We start from the raw sequence: 19,084 nt of genomic DNA on the forward strand, positions 1-19,084 counted from the left end.
CCGGGTGTGGTGTCATGTGTGTGGGTAGGGGGTGTGGTGACCCAGGTTTGGGAAGGGGGAGTAAGAATGAAGTGACCCGTGTGGGGGAAGGGGGGAAGAATGAAGTGACCGGGTGTAGGACTGACCTGGTGCCATTGTGCTTCTCCTCCCCCAGGCTGGGAGCCATGTTACCGGAGGGGACATATATGGAGTTGTCCCAGAGAATTCTCTTATCAAACACAAAATCATGGTCCCTCCCCGGAGCTGCGGCACAGTGACTTACATCGCCCCCCCTGGGAACTATGATATTTCGGTAAGGGACCAGATTTTTTCTGGGAACGACCTCACATATATTACTTTAAAAGTCATTACAGCCAAACTTGTGTAACTGTCTTCTTAGGACGTGGTGATGGAGTTGGACTTTGAAGGAGTCAAGGAGAAGCTGACTATGGTCCAGGTGTGGCCCGTGCGGCAGATTCGGCCAACAGCAGAGAAACTCCAAGCCAACAACCCGCTGCTGACAGGACAGAGGGTTCTGGATGCGCTTTTCCCGTATGCTCACTCACCATTCATTATTAGCATCTGTACTTTATCTCTCTCCAAGGCTTAGTACATGGACCCTCAGAATGCTAAAGTCCATCAGCTCCTAACTGCCTTCTTACAGATGTGGGGGCAGATGGACTAAGCTTGGCACCCTCAGCTGGACCTTTCTCTGGGCACCATTGTAGATGCTGTAGAGGATACCTGAAATATAACAGGGATTTGAAAGAATATGGGCATGTGTCTCCCGCGATGCGGGCATGTCCCATGGGTTGCTGCTTAATTGCATATGCTGTAGTCCATGCTGCACCAGCCAGGCCGGCTCCACCATAAGGCAGCTGCCCAGGGCACTGGGATCTGTGGGGCAACGCTGAGTCTGCCAGTCACATAACAAAGGATGTCTATTAGGAAGATCCATGTTGTACTTAATGCAGGTGGCCGCTGTGGAACTTATATGGAACTATAAAACACCACCTTGAGGGTCAGGAAAGTGTGTATTGGGGGCAGTGTGGCATTGGGCCAGATACAATGGTGCTTCTGGCAGTAGTCACACACTCACTTGTGCACCACGGCTTTTACATGCTTAGAGCCACGGATGTATCTGTTTCACACCCCTCGAGAACCTGCCTTCAGCCCAATCTCCACATTAACTCACAGTATTTTTATATTGCAGATGTGTCCTAGGAGGAACCACAGCGATACCTGGAGCCTTTGGCTGTGGGAAGACTGTAATCTCTCAGGCTCTCTCCAAATATTCCAATAGTGATGTCATTGTATACGTGGGCTGTGGTGAGCGTGGAAATGAGATGTCGGAGGTGCTGAGAGACTTTCCCGAGGTGAGATCACACAGAAATGAGTAGGAGGCTTCCATTCTATAATATGTGGAGACCTCATGGACTGGGGTATCTCCTGGCAGATACAATGCATAAGAGTGTTGTAGTGAGACCCTAGGCTGGCACCAATCACTAACCACATCTGCATTTTATGGACTCATGCAGTGGCGGCTTAACACAATGGGCTGCAACACTGCAGTGCCCCCCAGTAAGATCCGCCACCTCAGTGAGCCAGTCACAGTCCTTGAAATACTGCCTCAGTAAGCCAGATACAGTCCATGAACCTCCACCTCAGTGAGCCAGTCACAGACCATGGTCTGCTACCTCAGTGAGCCAGTTGCAATCCTTGAACCACCGCCTCAGTAAGCCAGTCACAGTCCGTGGTTCGCTACCTCTTTGAGCCAGTTACAATCCGTTAACCACCACCTCAGTGAGTCAGTTACAGTACAGTCTGTGATCCGCTACCTCTTTGAGCCAGATACAATCCGTTAACCACCGCCTCAGTAAGCCAGTCACAGTCCGTGGTTCGCTACCTCTTTGAGCCAGTTACAATCCGTTAACCACCACCTCAGTGAGTCAGTTACAGTACAGTCTGTGATCCGCTACCTCTTTGAGCCAGATACAATCCGTTAACCACCGCCTCAGTAAGCCAGTTACAGTCCGTGGTTCGCTACCTCTTTGAGCCAGATACAATCCATGATCTGCCACCTTAGTGAGCCAGTTACAGTATGTGAACCACCACCTCACTGAGCCAGTCATGGTCCTGGATCCCCTACATCAGTGAGCCAGATACAGTCTGTGATTCGCCACCTCAGTGAGCCAGTCACAGTCCGTGATCTGCTACCTCTTTGAGACAGTTACAATCCGTTAACCACCATCTCAGTGAGCCAGTTACAGTACAGTCTGTGATCTGCTACCTCTTTGAGCCACATACAATCCATGATCCGCCACCTCAGTGAGCCGTTACATTATGTGAACCACCACCTCACTGAGCCAGTCATGGTCCTGGATCCCCTACATCAGTGAGCCGGATACAGTCTGTGATCTGCCACCTTAGTGAGCCGGTTACAGGCTGTTAACCATCACCTCAGTGAGCTAGTCATAGTCCTGGATCCTCTACATCAGTGAGCCAGTCACAGTCCGTGATCCACTACCTCCTTGAGCCAGTTACAGTTTGTGAACCGACATCTCAGTAAACCAGTTACAATCCGTGATCCGCAACCTCATTGAGCCAGTCACAGTCCGTGGTCCGCTACCTCTTTGAGCCAGGTACAGTCTGTGAACCACCACCTCAGTAAGCCAGTAACAGTCCTGTATCCCCTACTTCTTTGAGCCAGTCACAGTTCATGATTCGCCACCTCAGTAAGCCAGTCACAGTCCGTGATCCGCTACCTCAGTGAGACTGTTACGGGCTACAACGTGATTTGCAGTGACTGCCTATTGGAAGTCCAACCTGCCAGTCACCCGCAGGACAGGTTGGGTGGAAGTCCAATACACTGTATGTTCTGATGTGTATTTGTGACCTCTTGTGTATATATAGTTATATTTGTCGTACTGTAATGTGCGCTGATCACTATATGTGCGGATGTGTATCGGTGACCTCTTGTGTTCACGGCTATATATGTACAGTAGTAGTGTAATATGCACTGATCACTATATGTGCGGATGTATTTTGGTGACCTCTTTTATACACGGTTATATATGTACAGTAGTAGTGTCATGTGCACTGATCACTATACTGTATGTGCGGATGTGTATCGGTGACCTCTTGTACACACGGTTATATATGTACAGTAGTAGTGTAATGTGCACTGATCACTATATGTGTGGATGTGTGTCGGTGACCTCTTGTAGTAGTAGTAGTACGTTTATTTATAAGGCGCCACAAAGTGTCCGCAGCGCCGTACATAGAAAACAAAAAAAAAAATTACAAGGTAACGTACAGGGTGTGTAGAAAGATACAGTATAAATAGGGGTATAGCTGGTAGAACTAAAATCAGCATCAGTTCAGAAGTAGGTGTCAAAATAGTCAAGGAGACCGAAGATGAAGTAGAGGAAGGGAAGAACAGGACAGGAGCACAGGTGAGGTAATGAGGTAGGGTGAGTACGTGAGGAAGGAGGGCCCTGCTCATAAGAGTTAACATACTAAAAATAGGTGGGTGGACGAACGAAATACAATAGGATAAGTAGGAACGGAGGCAGGATAGGAGGATCAAAAGAGGTTAGGAGGAGGGATAGGCTAGTCGAAAAAAGTGGGTTTTGAGGGAGCGCTTGAAGGAGGTAAGGGAATCAGATAGCCTGATGGGTGGCGGGAGGTTGTTCCAGTGCAGGGGGGCAGCGCGAGAGAAATCTTGGACACGGGAGTGGGAGGAGGTGATTAGGTGAGAGGTCAGTCGGCGGTCAGCGATGGAGCGAAGAGGACGGGAGGGAGTGTGGATAGAGATCAGTGAAGAGAGGTAGGGAGCTGTGGAGGAGGAGAGAGCCTTGTAGGTGGTGGTGAGGAGTTTAAAGAGAACTCGGAAAGGAATGGGGAGCCAGTGAAGAGATAAACAGAGGGGGGAGGCGGAGGTAGAGCGGCGGGAGAGGAAGATGAGCCTAGCAGCAGTGTTAAGAATGGATTGGAGAGGTGCGAGGCGGGTGAGAGGTAGCCCAGAGAGAAGGATGTTGCAGTAGTCAAGGCGGGAGATGACAAGAGAGTGAATGAGAATTTTGGTCGCGTCAGTGGAGAGGAATGGTCTGATGCGTGAGATGTTGCGTAGGTGAAAGCGGCAAGACTGTGAGAGAGCACGAATGTGGGGGGTGAAAGAGAGGGAGGAGTCAATGATGACACCGAGGCAGCGCGTTTGGTCGGTGGACGTGATCTCGGTTTCACTAATGCTGATGGAGATAGTGGGAGAAGAGGGGATGTTCGGGGGATGGAAGATTAGAAGTTCAGTTTTAGCCATGTTTAGTTTCAGGAAGCGTTGGGTCATCCAGGCTGAGATGGCCGTGAGGCATTCGGAGACCTTGGACAGGAGTGATGGGGATAAGTCGGGGGAGGAGAGATAGATTAGGGTATCATCAGCATAAAGGTGGTAATGAAAACCATAGGAGCTGATGAGGGTGCCCAGAGAGGTGGTGTAGAGGGAGAAGAGGAGAGGGCCAAGGACTGACCCTTGGGGAACACCGACTGGCTGGGGGGTAGTAGGAGAGGAGGAGCTCGGAGTGGAGACGGAGAAGGAGCGATCGGAGAGGTATGAGGTGAACCAGGAGAAGACCGTGCCAGTGATGCCAAAGGAGCGGAGGGTGTTGAGCAGGAGAGGGTGGTCAACAGTGTCAAAGGCAGCCGACAGATCAAGCTGGATGAGGATAGAGAAGAGGCCTTTGGATTTAGCCGATAGTAGATCGTTAGTGACTTTGGTCAGGGCAGTTTCAGTGGAATGTAAAGGGCGGAACCCGGATTGGAGGGGGTCTAGAATGGAGTTAGCAGTGACGTGGCTTAGGAGACGATTATAGGTCACGGTTATATATGTACAGTAGTAGTGTAATGTGCACTGATCACTATATGTGTGGATGTGTGTCGGTGACCTCTTGTATGCACGGTTATATATGTACAGTAGTAGTGTAATGTGCACTGATCACTATATGTGTGGATGTGTGTCGGTGACCTCTTGTATACACGGTTATATATGTACAGTAGTAGTGTAATGTGCACTGATCACTATATGTGTGGATGTGTGTCGGTGACCTCTTGTATACACGGTTATATATGTACAGTAGTAGTGTAATGTGCACTGATCACTATATGTGTGGATGTGTGTCGGTGACCTCTTGTATACACGGTTATATATGTACAGTAGTAGTGTAATGTGCACTGATCACTATATGTGTGGATGTGTGTCGGTGACCTCTTGTATGCACGGTTATATATGTACAGTAGTAGTGTAATGTGCACTGATCACTATATGTGTGGATGTGTGTCGGTGACCTCTTGTATACACGGTTATATATGTACAGTAGTAGTGTAATGTGCACTGATCACTATATGTGTGGATGTGTGTCGGTGACCTCTTGTATACACGGTTATGTATGTACAGTAGTAGTGTAATGTGCACTGATCACTATATGTGTGGATGTGTGTCGGTGACCTCTTGTATACACGGTTATATATGTACAGTAGTAGTGTAATGTGCACTGATCACTATATGTGTGGATGTGTGTCGGTGACCTCTTGTATGCACGGTTATATATGTACAGTAGTAGTGTAATGTGCACTGATCACTATATGTGCGGATGTAAATCGGTGACCTCTTGTACACACTGTTATATATGTACAGTAGTAGTGTTATGTGCACTGATCACTATATGTGCGGATGTATATCAGTGACCTCTTGTATACACGGTTATATATGTACAGTAGTGTAATGTGCACTGATCACTATGGCCCTTATTCTGGTTGGTGCGGCCAGAGCCGCACACGGTGCTCTGGCCGCACAAACCAATCCCCGCCCACGAGACGGATCGCCACGGCCGTCCGTACACGGACGGCTGGCGATCCGCATAAAAATGGTGGGGCGTACGCCTCCACCATGGTGGGAGCTGCCCCCTGCATTCGATGGTCGTCGACCATCGAAGGCAGGGCCGCACGCCACAGCAGCTCCCGCAAGCTGAGACCACACGGACAATCGTCCGTGTGTTAGCTTGTATGGGGGCTGAGAGCTGACATCCGGCGACGTCAGCTTTCCGCCCCCATCAGTGGCGTCATACCCTCATTAGCATGCATACGCCCCGCGTTTGCATGGGAACGCCCATGAAACGCGGGGCGTATACATAGGGAAATGAGGGTATGAAGCCCCTCACGCCCCTATACGCCCCCTTTGCGGCGGACGAAATACGTCTGCGGCGAATGGGGCTGCACATGCGCAGATTGACCTCTGCGCATGTGCAGACTAAAAACATCGGCGGTACGGCCGCACGCGGGCCGTACCGCACGATGCAGAATAAGGGCCTATGTGTGGATGTGTGTCGATGACCTCATGTATACACGGTTATATATGTACAGAAGTAGTGTAATGTGCACTGATCACTATATGTGTGGATGTGTGTTGGTGACCTCTTGTATGCACGGTTATATATGTACAGTAGTAGTGTAATGTGCACTGATCACTATATGTGCGGATGTATATCGGTGACCTCTTGTATACACGGTTATATATGTACAGTAGTAGTGTAATGTGCACTGATCACTATATGTGCGGATGTATATCGGTGACCTCTTGTATACACGGTTATAGATGTACAGTAGTAGTGTAATGTGCACTGATCACTATATGTGCGGATGTGTATCGGTGACCTCTTGTATACACGGTTATAGATGTACAGTAGTAGTGTAATGTGCACTGATCACTATATGTGCGGATGTGTATCGGTGACCTCTTGTACACACGGTTATATATGTACAGTAGTAGTGTAATGTGCACTGATCACTATATGTGCGGATGTATATCGGTGACCTCTTGTATACACGGTTATATATGTACAGTAGTAGTGCAATGTGCACTGATCACTATATGTGCGGATGTATATCGGTGACCTCTTGTATACACGGTTATATATGTACAGTAGTAGTGTAATGTGCACTGATCACTATATGTGCGGATGTATATCGGTGACCTCTTGTATACACGGTTATATATGTACAGTAGTAGTGTCATGTGCACTGATCACTATATGTGCGGATGTATATCGGTGACCTCTTGTATACACGGTTATATATGTACAGTAGTAGTGTTATGTGCACTGATCACTATATGTGCGGATGTATATCGGTGACCTCTTGTATACAGGGTTCTATATGTACAGGAGTAGTGTCATGTGCACTGATCACTATATGTGCGGATGTGTATCGGTGACCTCTTGTATGCACGGTTATATATGTACAGTAGTAGTGTAATGTGCACTGATCACTATATGTGCAGATGTGTATCGGTGACCTCTTGTATACACGGTTATATATGTACAGAAGTAGTGTAATGTGCACTGATCACTATATGTGCGGATGTGTATCGGTGACCTCTTGTACACACGGCTATATATGTGCAGTAGTAGTGTAGTGTGCACTGATCACTATATGTGCGGATGTGTATCGGTGACCTCTTTAATCTTGGTGTGACGTCTATCACCAGCTTACAATGGAGGTGGATGGAAAAACTGAGTCAATCATGAAAAGGACGACTCTGGTGGCAAATACATCTAATATGCCAGTGGCAGCAAGAGAAGCCTCAATCTACACCGGTGAGTACATGCGTGTGCCTCTTAGTATGTGAGTACATGCGTGTGCCTCTTAGTATGTGAGTACATGCGTGTGCTTCTTACTATGTGAGTACATGCGTGTGCCTCTTAGTATGTACTGTGCTTTTGTTGTACCAAGGTGATCAACTTTTTCACAATGAAAAGAAGGACACATATAAAAAAGCAAAACAATATTGGAAATTGAAACAAATATTTTATTCATTGCAAAAATAATACACTATAATGTGATAAATGCATAATAAAATATTATTATTATTATTATTATTATCATTTTATTTATAAGGCGCCACAAGTGTTTCGCAGCGCCGTACAAAGGAGACAAAACTTGGCATAACATTGAATAAATAACAAAAATACAGAGCGCCACAGATCAATACACATTACAGCTTAAATATAAGTAGTGAGGACTCAATTAACATACTACTAGAGGATTCGGTATGAAATCCCAACGGTCAAAATCCTGACGGTTAAAATACCGACATATAGAATGTAGACAGGTGAAAAAGTAAACATGACTTCGGTCGACAGGTCTCGAGGTTTTTCACAGTTTTTTTACCGAAATGTCGACAGTCGACATGGACACAGTTGGAAGTCAACCGCAGCCCCTCGCATCGCTCGCTTCGCTGGAAATGCTTCGGGCACGGTGCCTCGCTGTGCTTGACACACTGTTATATTCTCCCACCATGCCCTAGTGGATGGTAGGGCATGAAATACTGCCTGTCGGCACATGTCTTGTCAAAAAACAGTGAAAAAACCCATGTCGACCTGTCGACCGAAAGTCATGTTGACTTTTTCACCTGTCTACATTCGATACTGTATGTCGTTATTTTGACCTTGTCTGAATTTTAAATGTCGGGATTTTAAATGTCGGGATTTTGACCGTCAGGATTTTGACCATCAGGATTTTGACTGCATCCCCTACTAGAGGCTTGAGGCCAATGATGGAGATGAGTATGCGGACAAAGATGGTCACTGAGTGTTGGAGTATAGGAGAGCTGTGAGTGACATGTGAAGAGAAGAGGGCTTTGATAACAAGAGGGAAGAGGGCCCTGCTCAGAGGAGCTTACAATCTAGTTGGAAGGGGAGACAGACAGATTACAAGAGGTGCAAGTGAGTGGGTGGTGGTTAGATTGCAGGATGTAAACAGGCAAGGGGTCGGAGAATCAGCTGGTTTATGCAGCGGGCACGCTTTGATGAATAGGTGAGTTTTCAGTGCCCGTTTGAAGCTTTGCAAGGTCGGGGAGAGTCTAATGGAGCGAGGGACTGTGTTCCACTGAAGGGGTGCAGCACGGGCAAAGTCCTGTACTCTAGCATGGGAAGCAGTGATCAGGGTGGAGGAGAGACGACAGTCGTCAGCTGACCGTAGAGGGTGGGAGGGTGTATGAATGGAGATGAGGTTAGAGATATATGGAGCAATGGAATTAGAGATGGCCCTGTATGTGAGGGCAGGAGGGAGTATGAATGGAGATTAGGTTAGTAACATTTTATATTGTAATTAAGCTTGCATGTCTATTCATTATTTTTTAAATGACTACTTTTCCATTGAATGAACCATTAGCTGCGTAGCGCATAGACCCGCCCATCCTGGTATTCCTAAGTAATGGGCACGGCTGGCGGACATACCTGCCTACTTTACAAAATTACTATCAGGGAGATTCCTGTTGATAATAGAAAGTTGCTGTGCCGTCGATGGGGGCATTTCCATAACTGCCCAATGAGCGACCAGTGGTGGGGGTGAAATCAGTAGAAGAAGGTGAGCACCAAGTGGGTGGGGGTTGGGGGTAGGGAGCAGAGCATGCAGTGGTGGGTAGTAGGGTGTGGGGGGGGGGGGGGGGGGGCGGGAATGAGTACCCAGTGACAATTGGTATCTTTAGCAGGTGTCTATGGGTGTAGATGAGGGCAGGGGAGTACCAGTGTGAGGACCCCGGGTTCATCCCTGCCTAACTCAAACTCTCTGACTAAATCCAACATGTAAAACCGTAACCACACTGTATGTGTATGTATGTGTATGTATGTGTATATATATATATATATATATATATATATATATATATATATATATATACAGGTAGCAGTAACATAGAAAACAGCTATGACTAGACTACTAAAGCAACATCTTCTCCTGCCCCTACGCAGTCACTAGGCCCCTCAGGGAATCCTTGCATTGGTGACTCCTGCAGGATGAGGGACGCTGGGAGGGCCATGATGTTTTGCAGACCTCAGACGCGCGGCCGGTGTAAAGTCACTACTCTCCTGTGAGTAGGGTGCACTGGAAAGTCTGCCATCTCCTGCTGGCACACAAGCAGGGTTTGTGGGGGGTTTGGATTTTTTTTTATCCAGACAACAAATGTATTGCCATTTGTAGCTTATGTAAAACTCCAATACCAGGGGTAAGGATCTTGCCCACCTAGGGACAACCTCCCTTCTACGTCACCTAAACAACCTTCATAAATCAGTGTTTAGTTCAGGAACTGCAGCTAGCAGTCCAGGGACACCTAAATCCCTTGGTCCTCCTGTTGGAGCCAAGCACCTAAAAAGCACACAACCAACTCCCTCCTCGTCAAATTCCTCCTCGATCCGGATCGGGGGGAGTCCTGCAGGCCACCTCACCTGCATGACTGACTCCATAGATTCCTCCGGAGGATCCTGCAGCGCTACGCCTACTACTACTACTGCCGCTGCTGCTGCTGCTCCTGGAAGTCAGTCATCATCCCAGAGGGGAAGTCGCAAGACCGCTATGTCTTTCACTAAGCAATTGACCGTCCAGCAGTCGTTTGCCATGACGCCGAAATACGACAGCAGTCATCCTATGGCAAAGCTGACAACTGCGGCCTTGACAGCTATGTTGGTGTTAGACGTGCATCCGGTGTCCGCCATCAGTGGAGTGGGATTTAGACGGTTGATGCAGGTATTGTGTCCCTGGTACCAAATCCCGTCTAGATTCCACTTCACTAGGCAGGCGATACCCGCGATGTACAGGGAGGTCAGAAAAAGTGTCCTCAGTGCCCTGAAAAATGCGGCTGTACCCACTGTGCACTTAACTACGGACAAGTGGATCAAGGCAAACTAAGGACCAGGGGCCTTATTTTGGTTCATTCTTTCTGACAAAATCCTTCTTAGATGGGCAAAACCATGTGCACTGCAGGTGGGGCAGGTGTTACTTGTGCAGAGAGAATTAGATTTGGGCGGGGTTTTACTTCAAAGTGAGATCTATATTGCAGTGTAAAAATAAAGCAGTCAGTATTTTCCCTGCACAGAAACAAAATTACTCACCCAAATCTAATTCTCTCTGCACATGTTACATCTGCCCCCCCTGCAGTGCACATGGTTTTGTCCATCTAAGAAGGATTTTGTCAGAAAGAATGAACCAAAATAAGGCCCTATATGACTGTGACAGCCCACTAGGTAGATGCATCGCCTTCCGCAGCAGCAGCATCTCCTGCACGCCAGCTCCTTCTTAGGCAGGCTACGCTGTGTATCACCAGTTTCAGGAAGAGGCCCAATGCCGACAACCTCTTAGGGAAACTGAGGGAAATCATCACCCATTGGCTTACCCCCCTTAGACTCTCCTGGGGATTTGTGGTGTCGGACAACACCAGTAACATTGTGCGGGCATTAAACATGGGCAATTTCCAGCACGTGCCATGTTTTGCCCACACAATAAATTTGGTGGTGCAGCATTTCTTAAAAAATGACAGGAGTGTGCAGGAAATGCTTGCGGTGGCCTGCAAAATTTGCAGACACTTTCGGCATTCTGCCACTGCCTGCCGAAGGCTGGAGCGGCAGCAAAAACTCCTCAACCTGCCCTGCCATCAGCTTAATCAAGAGGTGGTGACACGCTGGAACTCCACCCTCTATATGCTGCAGAGGATGGAGGAGCAGCAAAAGGCCATTCAAGCCTACAAGGCCACCTGCGACATAGGCAGAGGAGCGGGGCTGCACCTAACTCAAGCGCAGTGGAGGCTGATTTCCGTGTTGTGCAAGGTTCTCCAGCCGTTTGAACTAGCCACACGTGAAGTCAGTTCCGACACTGCCTGCATTAGTCAGGTGATTCCCCTGATCAGGCTGTGACAAAAGCAGCTGGAGAAAGTGAAGGAGGAGCTAAAGCGGAGCGATTCCGCAAAGCATGTCGCTATTGTGGATGAAGCCCTCCATACGCTTTGCCAGGATACGAGGGTGGTCAGTGTGTTAAAGTCAGAGGAATACATTTTGGCCACCGTGCTCGATCCTCGGTTTAAAGCATATGTTGTGTCTCTGTTTCCGGCGGACACAAGTCTACAAAGGTGCAAAGACCTGCTGGTCAGGAGATTGTCATCTGAAGGGGACCGTGACACGGCCCCAGCTCCTCCTTCATTTTCTCCCACACCTGTGCCTGTGAGGAAACAGCTGCGATTTCCCACACAACCCGCTGGCGGGGATGCAGGGCAGGCAGGAGGGAGTTTTGACATCCGGTCCGGACTCAAGGACCTGCCAACGATTGCGGACATGTCTACTGTTGGTGCATTGGATCCTGTCACCATTGAAAAAATGGTGGAGGATTACTTTGGTGACAGCATCCAAGTAGACATGTCAGACAGTCCTTACCTGTACTGGCAGGAAAAAAAGGCAGGCTGGAAGTACAAACTGGCTCTATTTTACCTGAGTTGTCCCCTCTTCAGTGTGTACTCCGAAAGAGTTTTTAGTGCAGCGGGGAACCTGGTCAGTGAGCGACGAAGGAGGATGCTTCCGCAAAATGTGGAAAAGATGATGTTTATAAAAGTGAATTATCAATTATCCAATGAAGACCAGGAATTGCTTCCAGAGATTATAACGGGACCTGTGATTGTGGAGTCCAGCGTGGACGAATTGATAATCTGTGAGGATGAGGAAGTTCACACTGAAGGGGGCGAGGAATCGGAGGAGGAGGAGGTTGACGCTGTAGAGCCAGTTTATACAGGGAGATATTATGAATTGTTTTTTTTTGTCTGGGGGCCCAAACCAACCAATAATTTCAGCCACAGTTTTGTAGGCCCTGTTGCTGAAAAGTTTGGTTTATTAAAGTATGTATGTCCTATTTTCGCAACATTGTTGGGTGGAAGGGCCCAAGGACAATTCCATCTTGCACCACATTCATTAATCCCACTGCCTACAGTCATTCATGGGGTAACTGGACTTGTCTTTCAATGCATACAACTGTTTGCATTCTTCTTGACAGTGGTAATAAAGTTAATAAATTATAATCAATCACAGAGCTGACCAATCCCACCACTGAGATTAATTGATTGCTGCACAAATCGCCCACTGCCCCTCGGCTGCACATCGTAAACACGATCAAGCCAGATACGATTAGGAAGAACTGGTATACAGCTCCAACGGGATGCGGTCATTCGTCAGACTGCATTTAGGTCTACAGTCATTAGGTCAACCCCACTAGGTCGACTGGCAGGAAGGTCGACCTGACTTAAGGTCGACATGGGCCAAGGTCGACATGACTTAAGGTCGAATTTGCATAAAGGTCGACATGAGGAAGGTCGACTGGTCATAAGGTCGACATGGGTTTTTCACTGTTTTTTGAGCCAACATGTGCCGACAGGCGGTATTTCATGCCCTACCATCCACTAGGGCGTGGTGGGAGAATAAAATAGTGTGCCCAGTGTAGCGAGGCACCGTGCCAGAAGCATAGCGAGCGATGCGAGGGTCCGATTCTCATTGCCAACTGTGTCCATGTCGACTGTGTCGACATTCGGATAAAAAAACAGTGAAAAACCCATGTCAACCTTATGACCAGTCGACCTTCCTCATGTCGACCTTTATGCAAATTCGATCTTAAGTCATGTCGACCTTGGCCCATGTCGACCTTAAGTCAGTTCGACCTTCCTGCCAGTCGACCTAGTGAGGTCGACCTAATGACTGTAGACCTAAATGCAGTCTGACGAATGATCCCATTCCGCTCCAACACAGGGGTAAAAGTGGTCCTAGAGAGGTGGGGGAACTCTTTTCCATCTGCCACCTAATTAATTACCTCCTTCCCCTCCACCCATTAGGCAATGTTTTGGGAGACGACTGGTCATAATAAATTAATAATAATCACAAAATTAAACAATCAGATTACATTAATTAATAATCATAATCACACAATCAAGCCAGATAGGGGTCTTGTTGGATGTTAAACTGATCAAAACAGTTACACACTTGCAGACAAACTCTGTGCTGCACGAAACACCCACTGCTCCTTGGCTGCACATGGTAAACAGTGCACGATCAAGCCAGATAGGGGTCTTGTTGGATGTTAAACTGATCAAAACAGTTACACACTTGCAGACAAACTCTGTGCTGCACGAAACACCCACCGCTCCTTGGCTGCACATGGTAAACAGTGCACGATCAAGCCAGATAGGGGTCTTGGTACTTGTTTTGAGGTTCTAGCAGGGGAGCAAAGCTACTCATGAAACCATGAGCGAAGAACGCTGCTTCTGTACTGTTGAAGGCCATCCAATTTGACCGAGCACGCATCTTCGGGAGGGACTCATGTGAATAGGTGAGGGAGGAAAGGGAACACCCGCCTAGCCAGCCAGATCAAGCGAATAAATCCTAGCGATCAATTGGGTGACAGATGTCGCAGCCAGATAGCCCTCACACCCCAGATAGGGGTGTTGTTGGCTGCTTACCCATACATGTACGGTTAGGTAGGAAGCCACCGGTTGCTGAAAAGCGATACATCTCCAACCCAGGGGTCCTAGGGAGGTGGAGGAACTCTTCCATCTGCCACCTAGTAATTGATTAGCCCCCTCCCCTCCACCCATTAGACAATGATTTAAGATACGACTGGTATTAAATTAATAATAATTACAAAATTAAACAATCAGATTAATTAATAAGGTACTCTTTACTTAGAACGGCGTCCACGATTTTGATCGTGGGCATCGTTAGTAAAAAATCTCGGGCATTGAATGCACTAAAAAATCGGGTGCGATGCGACCGACGAGATGCCCGCGATTTCCCATAGGGAACAATGTTAAATGTCTCAATTGACCCAATTTTCCTGTTCAATGCCTCAATTGACCCGATTTTTCCATAGGAAACAATGTTAAATGGCCCACAGAGGCCAAATAGGCACCCTGAAGTGTATAATGGCCACCCGAATTGTTAACGCCACCCCACGATCAACGTCAACCCGAAGCGTGGCGAGCGCAGCGAGCCCGCGAGGGGCGGCGGTACGCGTCCTACGACCTTTTCATACCCCCACTATCCACGTCGGCGTGGAGTTGAGAATAGAAAGTGTGGCGAGCGCAGCGAGCCACCGAGCCCGAAGCGTGGCGAGCGGACGCGGACAGCTGTGAAGCCCGCGAGGGGACGCGGATACCTGTGAAGGTATCCGCGTCCCCTCGCGGGGCTCGCTGCGCTCGCCACGCTTCGGGCTCGGTGGCTCGCTGCGCTCGCCACACTTTCTATTCTCAACTCCACGCCGACTTGGATAGTGGGGGTATGAAAAGGTCGTAGGACGCGTACCGCCGCCCCTCGCGGGCTCGCTGCGCTCGCCACGCTTCGGGTTGACGTTGATCGTGGGGTGGCGTTAACAATTCGGGTGGCCATTATACACTTCAGGGTGCCTATTTGGCCTCTGTGGCCCATTTAACATTGTTTCCTATGGAAAAATTGGGTCAATTGAGGCATTGAACAGGAAAATCGGGTCAATTGAGACATTTAACATTTTTCCCTATGGGAAATCTCGGGCATCTCGTCGGTCGCATCGCACCCGATTTTTTAGTGCATTCAATGCCCGAGATGGCCATGATGGGCGCCCTTCTAAGTAAAGAGTACCATTAATAATAATCATAATCACACAATCAAGCCAGATAGGGGTCTTGTTGGATGTTAAACTGATCAAGACCGTTACACACTTGCAGATAAACTCTGTGCTGCATGAAACGCCCACCGCTTCTTGGCTGCACATGGTAAACGGTGCACGATCAAGCCAGATAGGGGTCTTTTTGGGGAAATGAGTGGAAATTAATGTTATTGAGGTTAATATAGCGTAGGAGCAAAAAAAGAAAAATGCTGCAATTTTAGCAGTTTTTATGCTTTCTAAAAAATCAGAACCCAAAACGTTGAGGGGGTGTTTTGGCAAAACCCATTAGAAACCAAAACCTGAAGGTAATCCAAACCCAAAACGCGTAAAAAGTGGCTGGTGCACATCCCTAGTGTACATGCTCTCTCAGAAAAAAGTGGGTGTGGCCTCAATGGGAATGCCATATTGGAATGAACGGGAGAGGCAGAGGGTGGCAGGACAGAGAGGATAATGGGGAGAGAGAGCAGTGGGAGATGGAGAGGGATTTGGTGACCGTGAGAGGTAGAGGTCAGGTTTCTGGCATTCATTATACTGACGATGCCTTCCTAATTCCCGACGGTAAAATAACTATTGCCGGAATTCTTCGGTATAGCGAGGATTGGACAGATGTCATGGTACAGCGAAGATTGTACAGTTGTCATGGTACAGGGAAGGACTGGACAGTTGACACGGTACAGGGAAGGACTGGACAGTTGACACGGTATAGTGTAGCGAGGATTGGACACGTGTAGCGAGGACTGTACAATATACTGTAGATTAGGTGCAGGACTTCGCATTTACAGAAGAAACACTTTCTCTTTCTTTCTACCATTAAGGAATCACCTTGTCTGAGTATTTCCGAGATATGGGCTACAACGTCAGTATGATGGCGGACTCCACATCACGCTGGGCCGAGGCGCTGAGAGAGATCTCCGGGCGTCTGGCGGAAATGCCGGCTGGTAAGTCCTCATCACAGCTGGTCACAGATGACTCATCGTACACACAGACGCACACTCACGTACACACAGACGCACACACAGAGCCACACTCATGTACACACAGACGCACACACAGACGCACACTCACGTACACACAGACGCACACACAGAGCCACACTCATGTACACACAGACGCACACACAGACGCACACTCACATACACACAGACGCACACACAGAGCCACACTCATGTACAAAGAAACACCAAAAGGGTCAACACCAAAGTGTTGCCCCCCAAGAGCGCTTATCGTGAGTTGCTTACTTATTTTGAGCAGCTGCTGAGGTGGGGAGGGTCAGTCAAGAAAAAACCCCGAAAAATGCAGCTCTCGTACTTGGTAATGAGTGAATCCAAATCTTTTTTTTTTTTAAATATAGAGATTTTAATCTTAAAAATTCATATTAATAGGACACTTCAAAGAATGCATATGATCACATTTGATTACATGCATAAACATATCACACCAATTATATAGAAATAGACATAAAATAAAGTATATAATAAAAGAAAAAAAATAATAATAAAAGGACTTTGTAACCAGATCTCACGTAGGGAGAGTGTCCCCAAATCGGGGTGGGGGTGTATAACCTGCACTGTCCACAATGCAATAGTCCCAAATGGATGGAGTCCAATACAGGGCAATTTGTAATCCTGTGTGCCGACTGAGGGAGTGGCTGATGTTGGAAGCCTGACCTTCAACCTCCTGGCAATTTGTATCCAATATAGCAGGGAATGAGCCCAAGACTTCCGATAATTTGGGACCCCGTGGTCAGAAGAATAAGCAGGTGAATACTTCAATGGTCTCCTTGGATCTGGAACAGAACAGCACCACCGACGCGTTTCACTGGACTGACACCAGCTTTATCAAGGTGTACTGCCATGTGCTGTGATCCGATATTTATACCCAGTGTCCTTTGGGGTTATTCTTCTGACCACGGGGTCCCTAACTATCGGAACAAGTCAGGCAAACCCTCGGAGATCATGCGAACTGCACGGATTATGCTTTGGTCAGAAATTGAACTCCTGACCTCTGAATTTGGGAGACAATAATGCTAACCACTGCACCACCGTGCTGATTCATATCTTTACAAGTAAAGCCAATCTACTATAGATCTCATCACTTCTCAACCTCTGGAACTGTTGTGCTTCTTTTTCAGATAGTGGTTACCCCGCCTATCTTGGTGCCCGGTTGGCATCTTTCTATGAGCGCGCAGGTCGTGTCCGCTGTCTGGGGAGCCCAGAAAGAGAAGGAAGTGTCAGCATTGTGGGAGCGTGAGTGTAAATCGCAGATATTCTGGGAACCTCTCTCTTTTCCCGGCGGCCTCAAAGCTAAGTGTCTACCTCATTCCTAGAAACCTGCTTCGGTTCTCCACCAAAATGATATGTCACTGCCCAATCAGCGAGCTGTCACGCTGCGGTTCTGGTACAGATCGATAATCACATGGTGGACGAATGCTTCTACTTACAGATAGAGACAGACTCTCGTGCGCCATTGGAAAGGCAGCACCAGCGAATCGTGCATCGGGGACGCTCGGGCACCCCATTCTCACCAATGGTCGCACGTTCGCCAGCCGCCCGGAATGTATCGCTGGCGAGCTAGATGAGAGCAGCCCCATCTGTAGATGGTAAACAGTGTCTAGATCGAAAGTAAAGAAATCCGCAATCGTTACACAGGAACGTGGCCGACACAAGTTTTGATCACTTTTTTCGTGTTTATGTCGACTGTAGATCTAACGCTTGCGTCTTACTTTCATTACTATCGATGTAGACGCTGTAGATTATGTTTAAGCTCCGCCACGTGCTTGTCTATCCAGACCATATCCCTTCCGGGCTGCCCCAGCACTTTCTGTTAGCCATAGTACTTATTGCTGTCCTATGGGCCCATTTACAATACCATCTGGGTGGAATATTAGTGATCATGGAAAGTATGATCCCCCCGGCAGGCAGGGACAGGGAGCAATGTGCTGACCCGAGGGGTTCTGCGTGCAGCAGGGAGCGGAGATTCCTGCTGTGGTCCCTCCTACATACATTTGGGTGCCGCACATACTTTACACGCTGTGCGATGTGCTGTGCGATGTGCTGTGCATACTTTACACGCTGTGCGATGTGCTGTGCGCGGGAACATTGCACCCTACAGTATATGGGCGGCTTTAGATTCTCTGTTTTCTGTTTTTGGGGCTGAAGATTTTATCCTTTTTTTAATTATAAAATATTTGCGTGCTTAACCCTTTGAGTGCCAAGTGGATTTGTCAAAATAGGTGTGAGAATTGCCAAGCAAACCTTATTCATCATAATGACCTGTAATGTTACCTTATACAGTATATATATAATATAATCTGTTTACACAACTGTTTGTATTTTAGGTACTCTTTACCTAGCACGGCGCCCACGATTTTGATCGTGGTCATCGCAGGTAAAAAAATCGCGGGCATTGAATGCACTAAAATCGGGTGCGATGCCACCGACGCGATGCCACCGATTTCCCATAGGGAACAATGTTAAATGTCTCAATTGACCCAATTTTCCTGTTCAATGCCTCAATTGACCCGATTTTTCCATAGGAAACAATGTTAAATGGCCCACAGAGGCCAAATAGGCCCCCTGAAGTGCAAAATGGCCCCCACAATTGTTAACGCCAC

General features: G+C 47.8%; 1 protein-coding gene across 6 annotated transcripts in view; it reads left to right on the forward strand.

The window, feature by feature from the left end:
* Window positions 1-19,084, forward strand: part of LOC146049953 (V-type proton ATPase catalytic subunit A-like) — a 269,656-nt gene that overhangs the window by 219,463 nt on the left and 31,109 nt on the right. For all 6 annotated transcript variants that reach the window (XM_083166658.1, XM_083166660.1, XM_083166655.1 and 3 more), the window contains 6 exons: window positions 155-292; window positions 380-531; window positions 1,193-1,355; window positions 7,517-7,625; window positions 16,287-16,409; window positions 17,603-17,717. In XM_083166658.1, the coding sequence (XP_083022784.1) occupies window positions 155-292; window positions 380-531; window positions 1,193-1,355; window positions 7,517-7,625; window positions 16,287-16,409; window positions 17,603-17,717 (800 nt within the window). The remainder of the gene's footprint in view (window positions 1-154; window positions 293-379; window positions 532-1,192; window positions 1,356-7,516; window positions 7,626-16,286; window positions 16,410-17,602; window positions 17,718-19,084) is intronic.

This window comes from Crinia signifera, chromosome 12, assembly GCF_055691185.1.
Source record: "Crinia signifera chromosome 12, ASM5569118v1, whole genome shotgun sequence".
NCBI classification, from domain to species: Eukaryota; Metazoa; Chordata; class Amphibia; order Anura; family Myobatrachidae; genus Crinia; species Crinia signifera.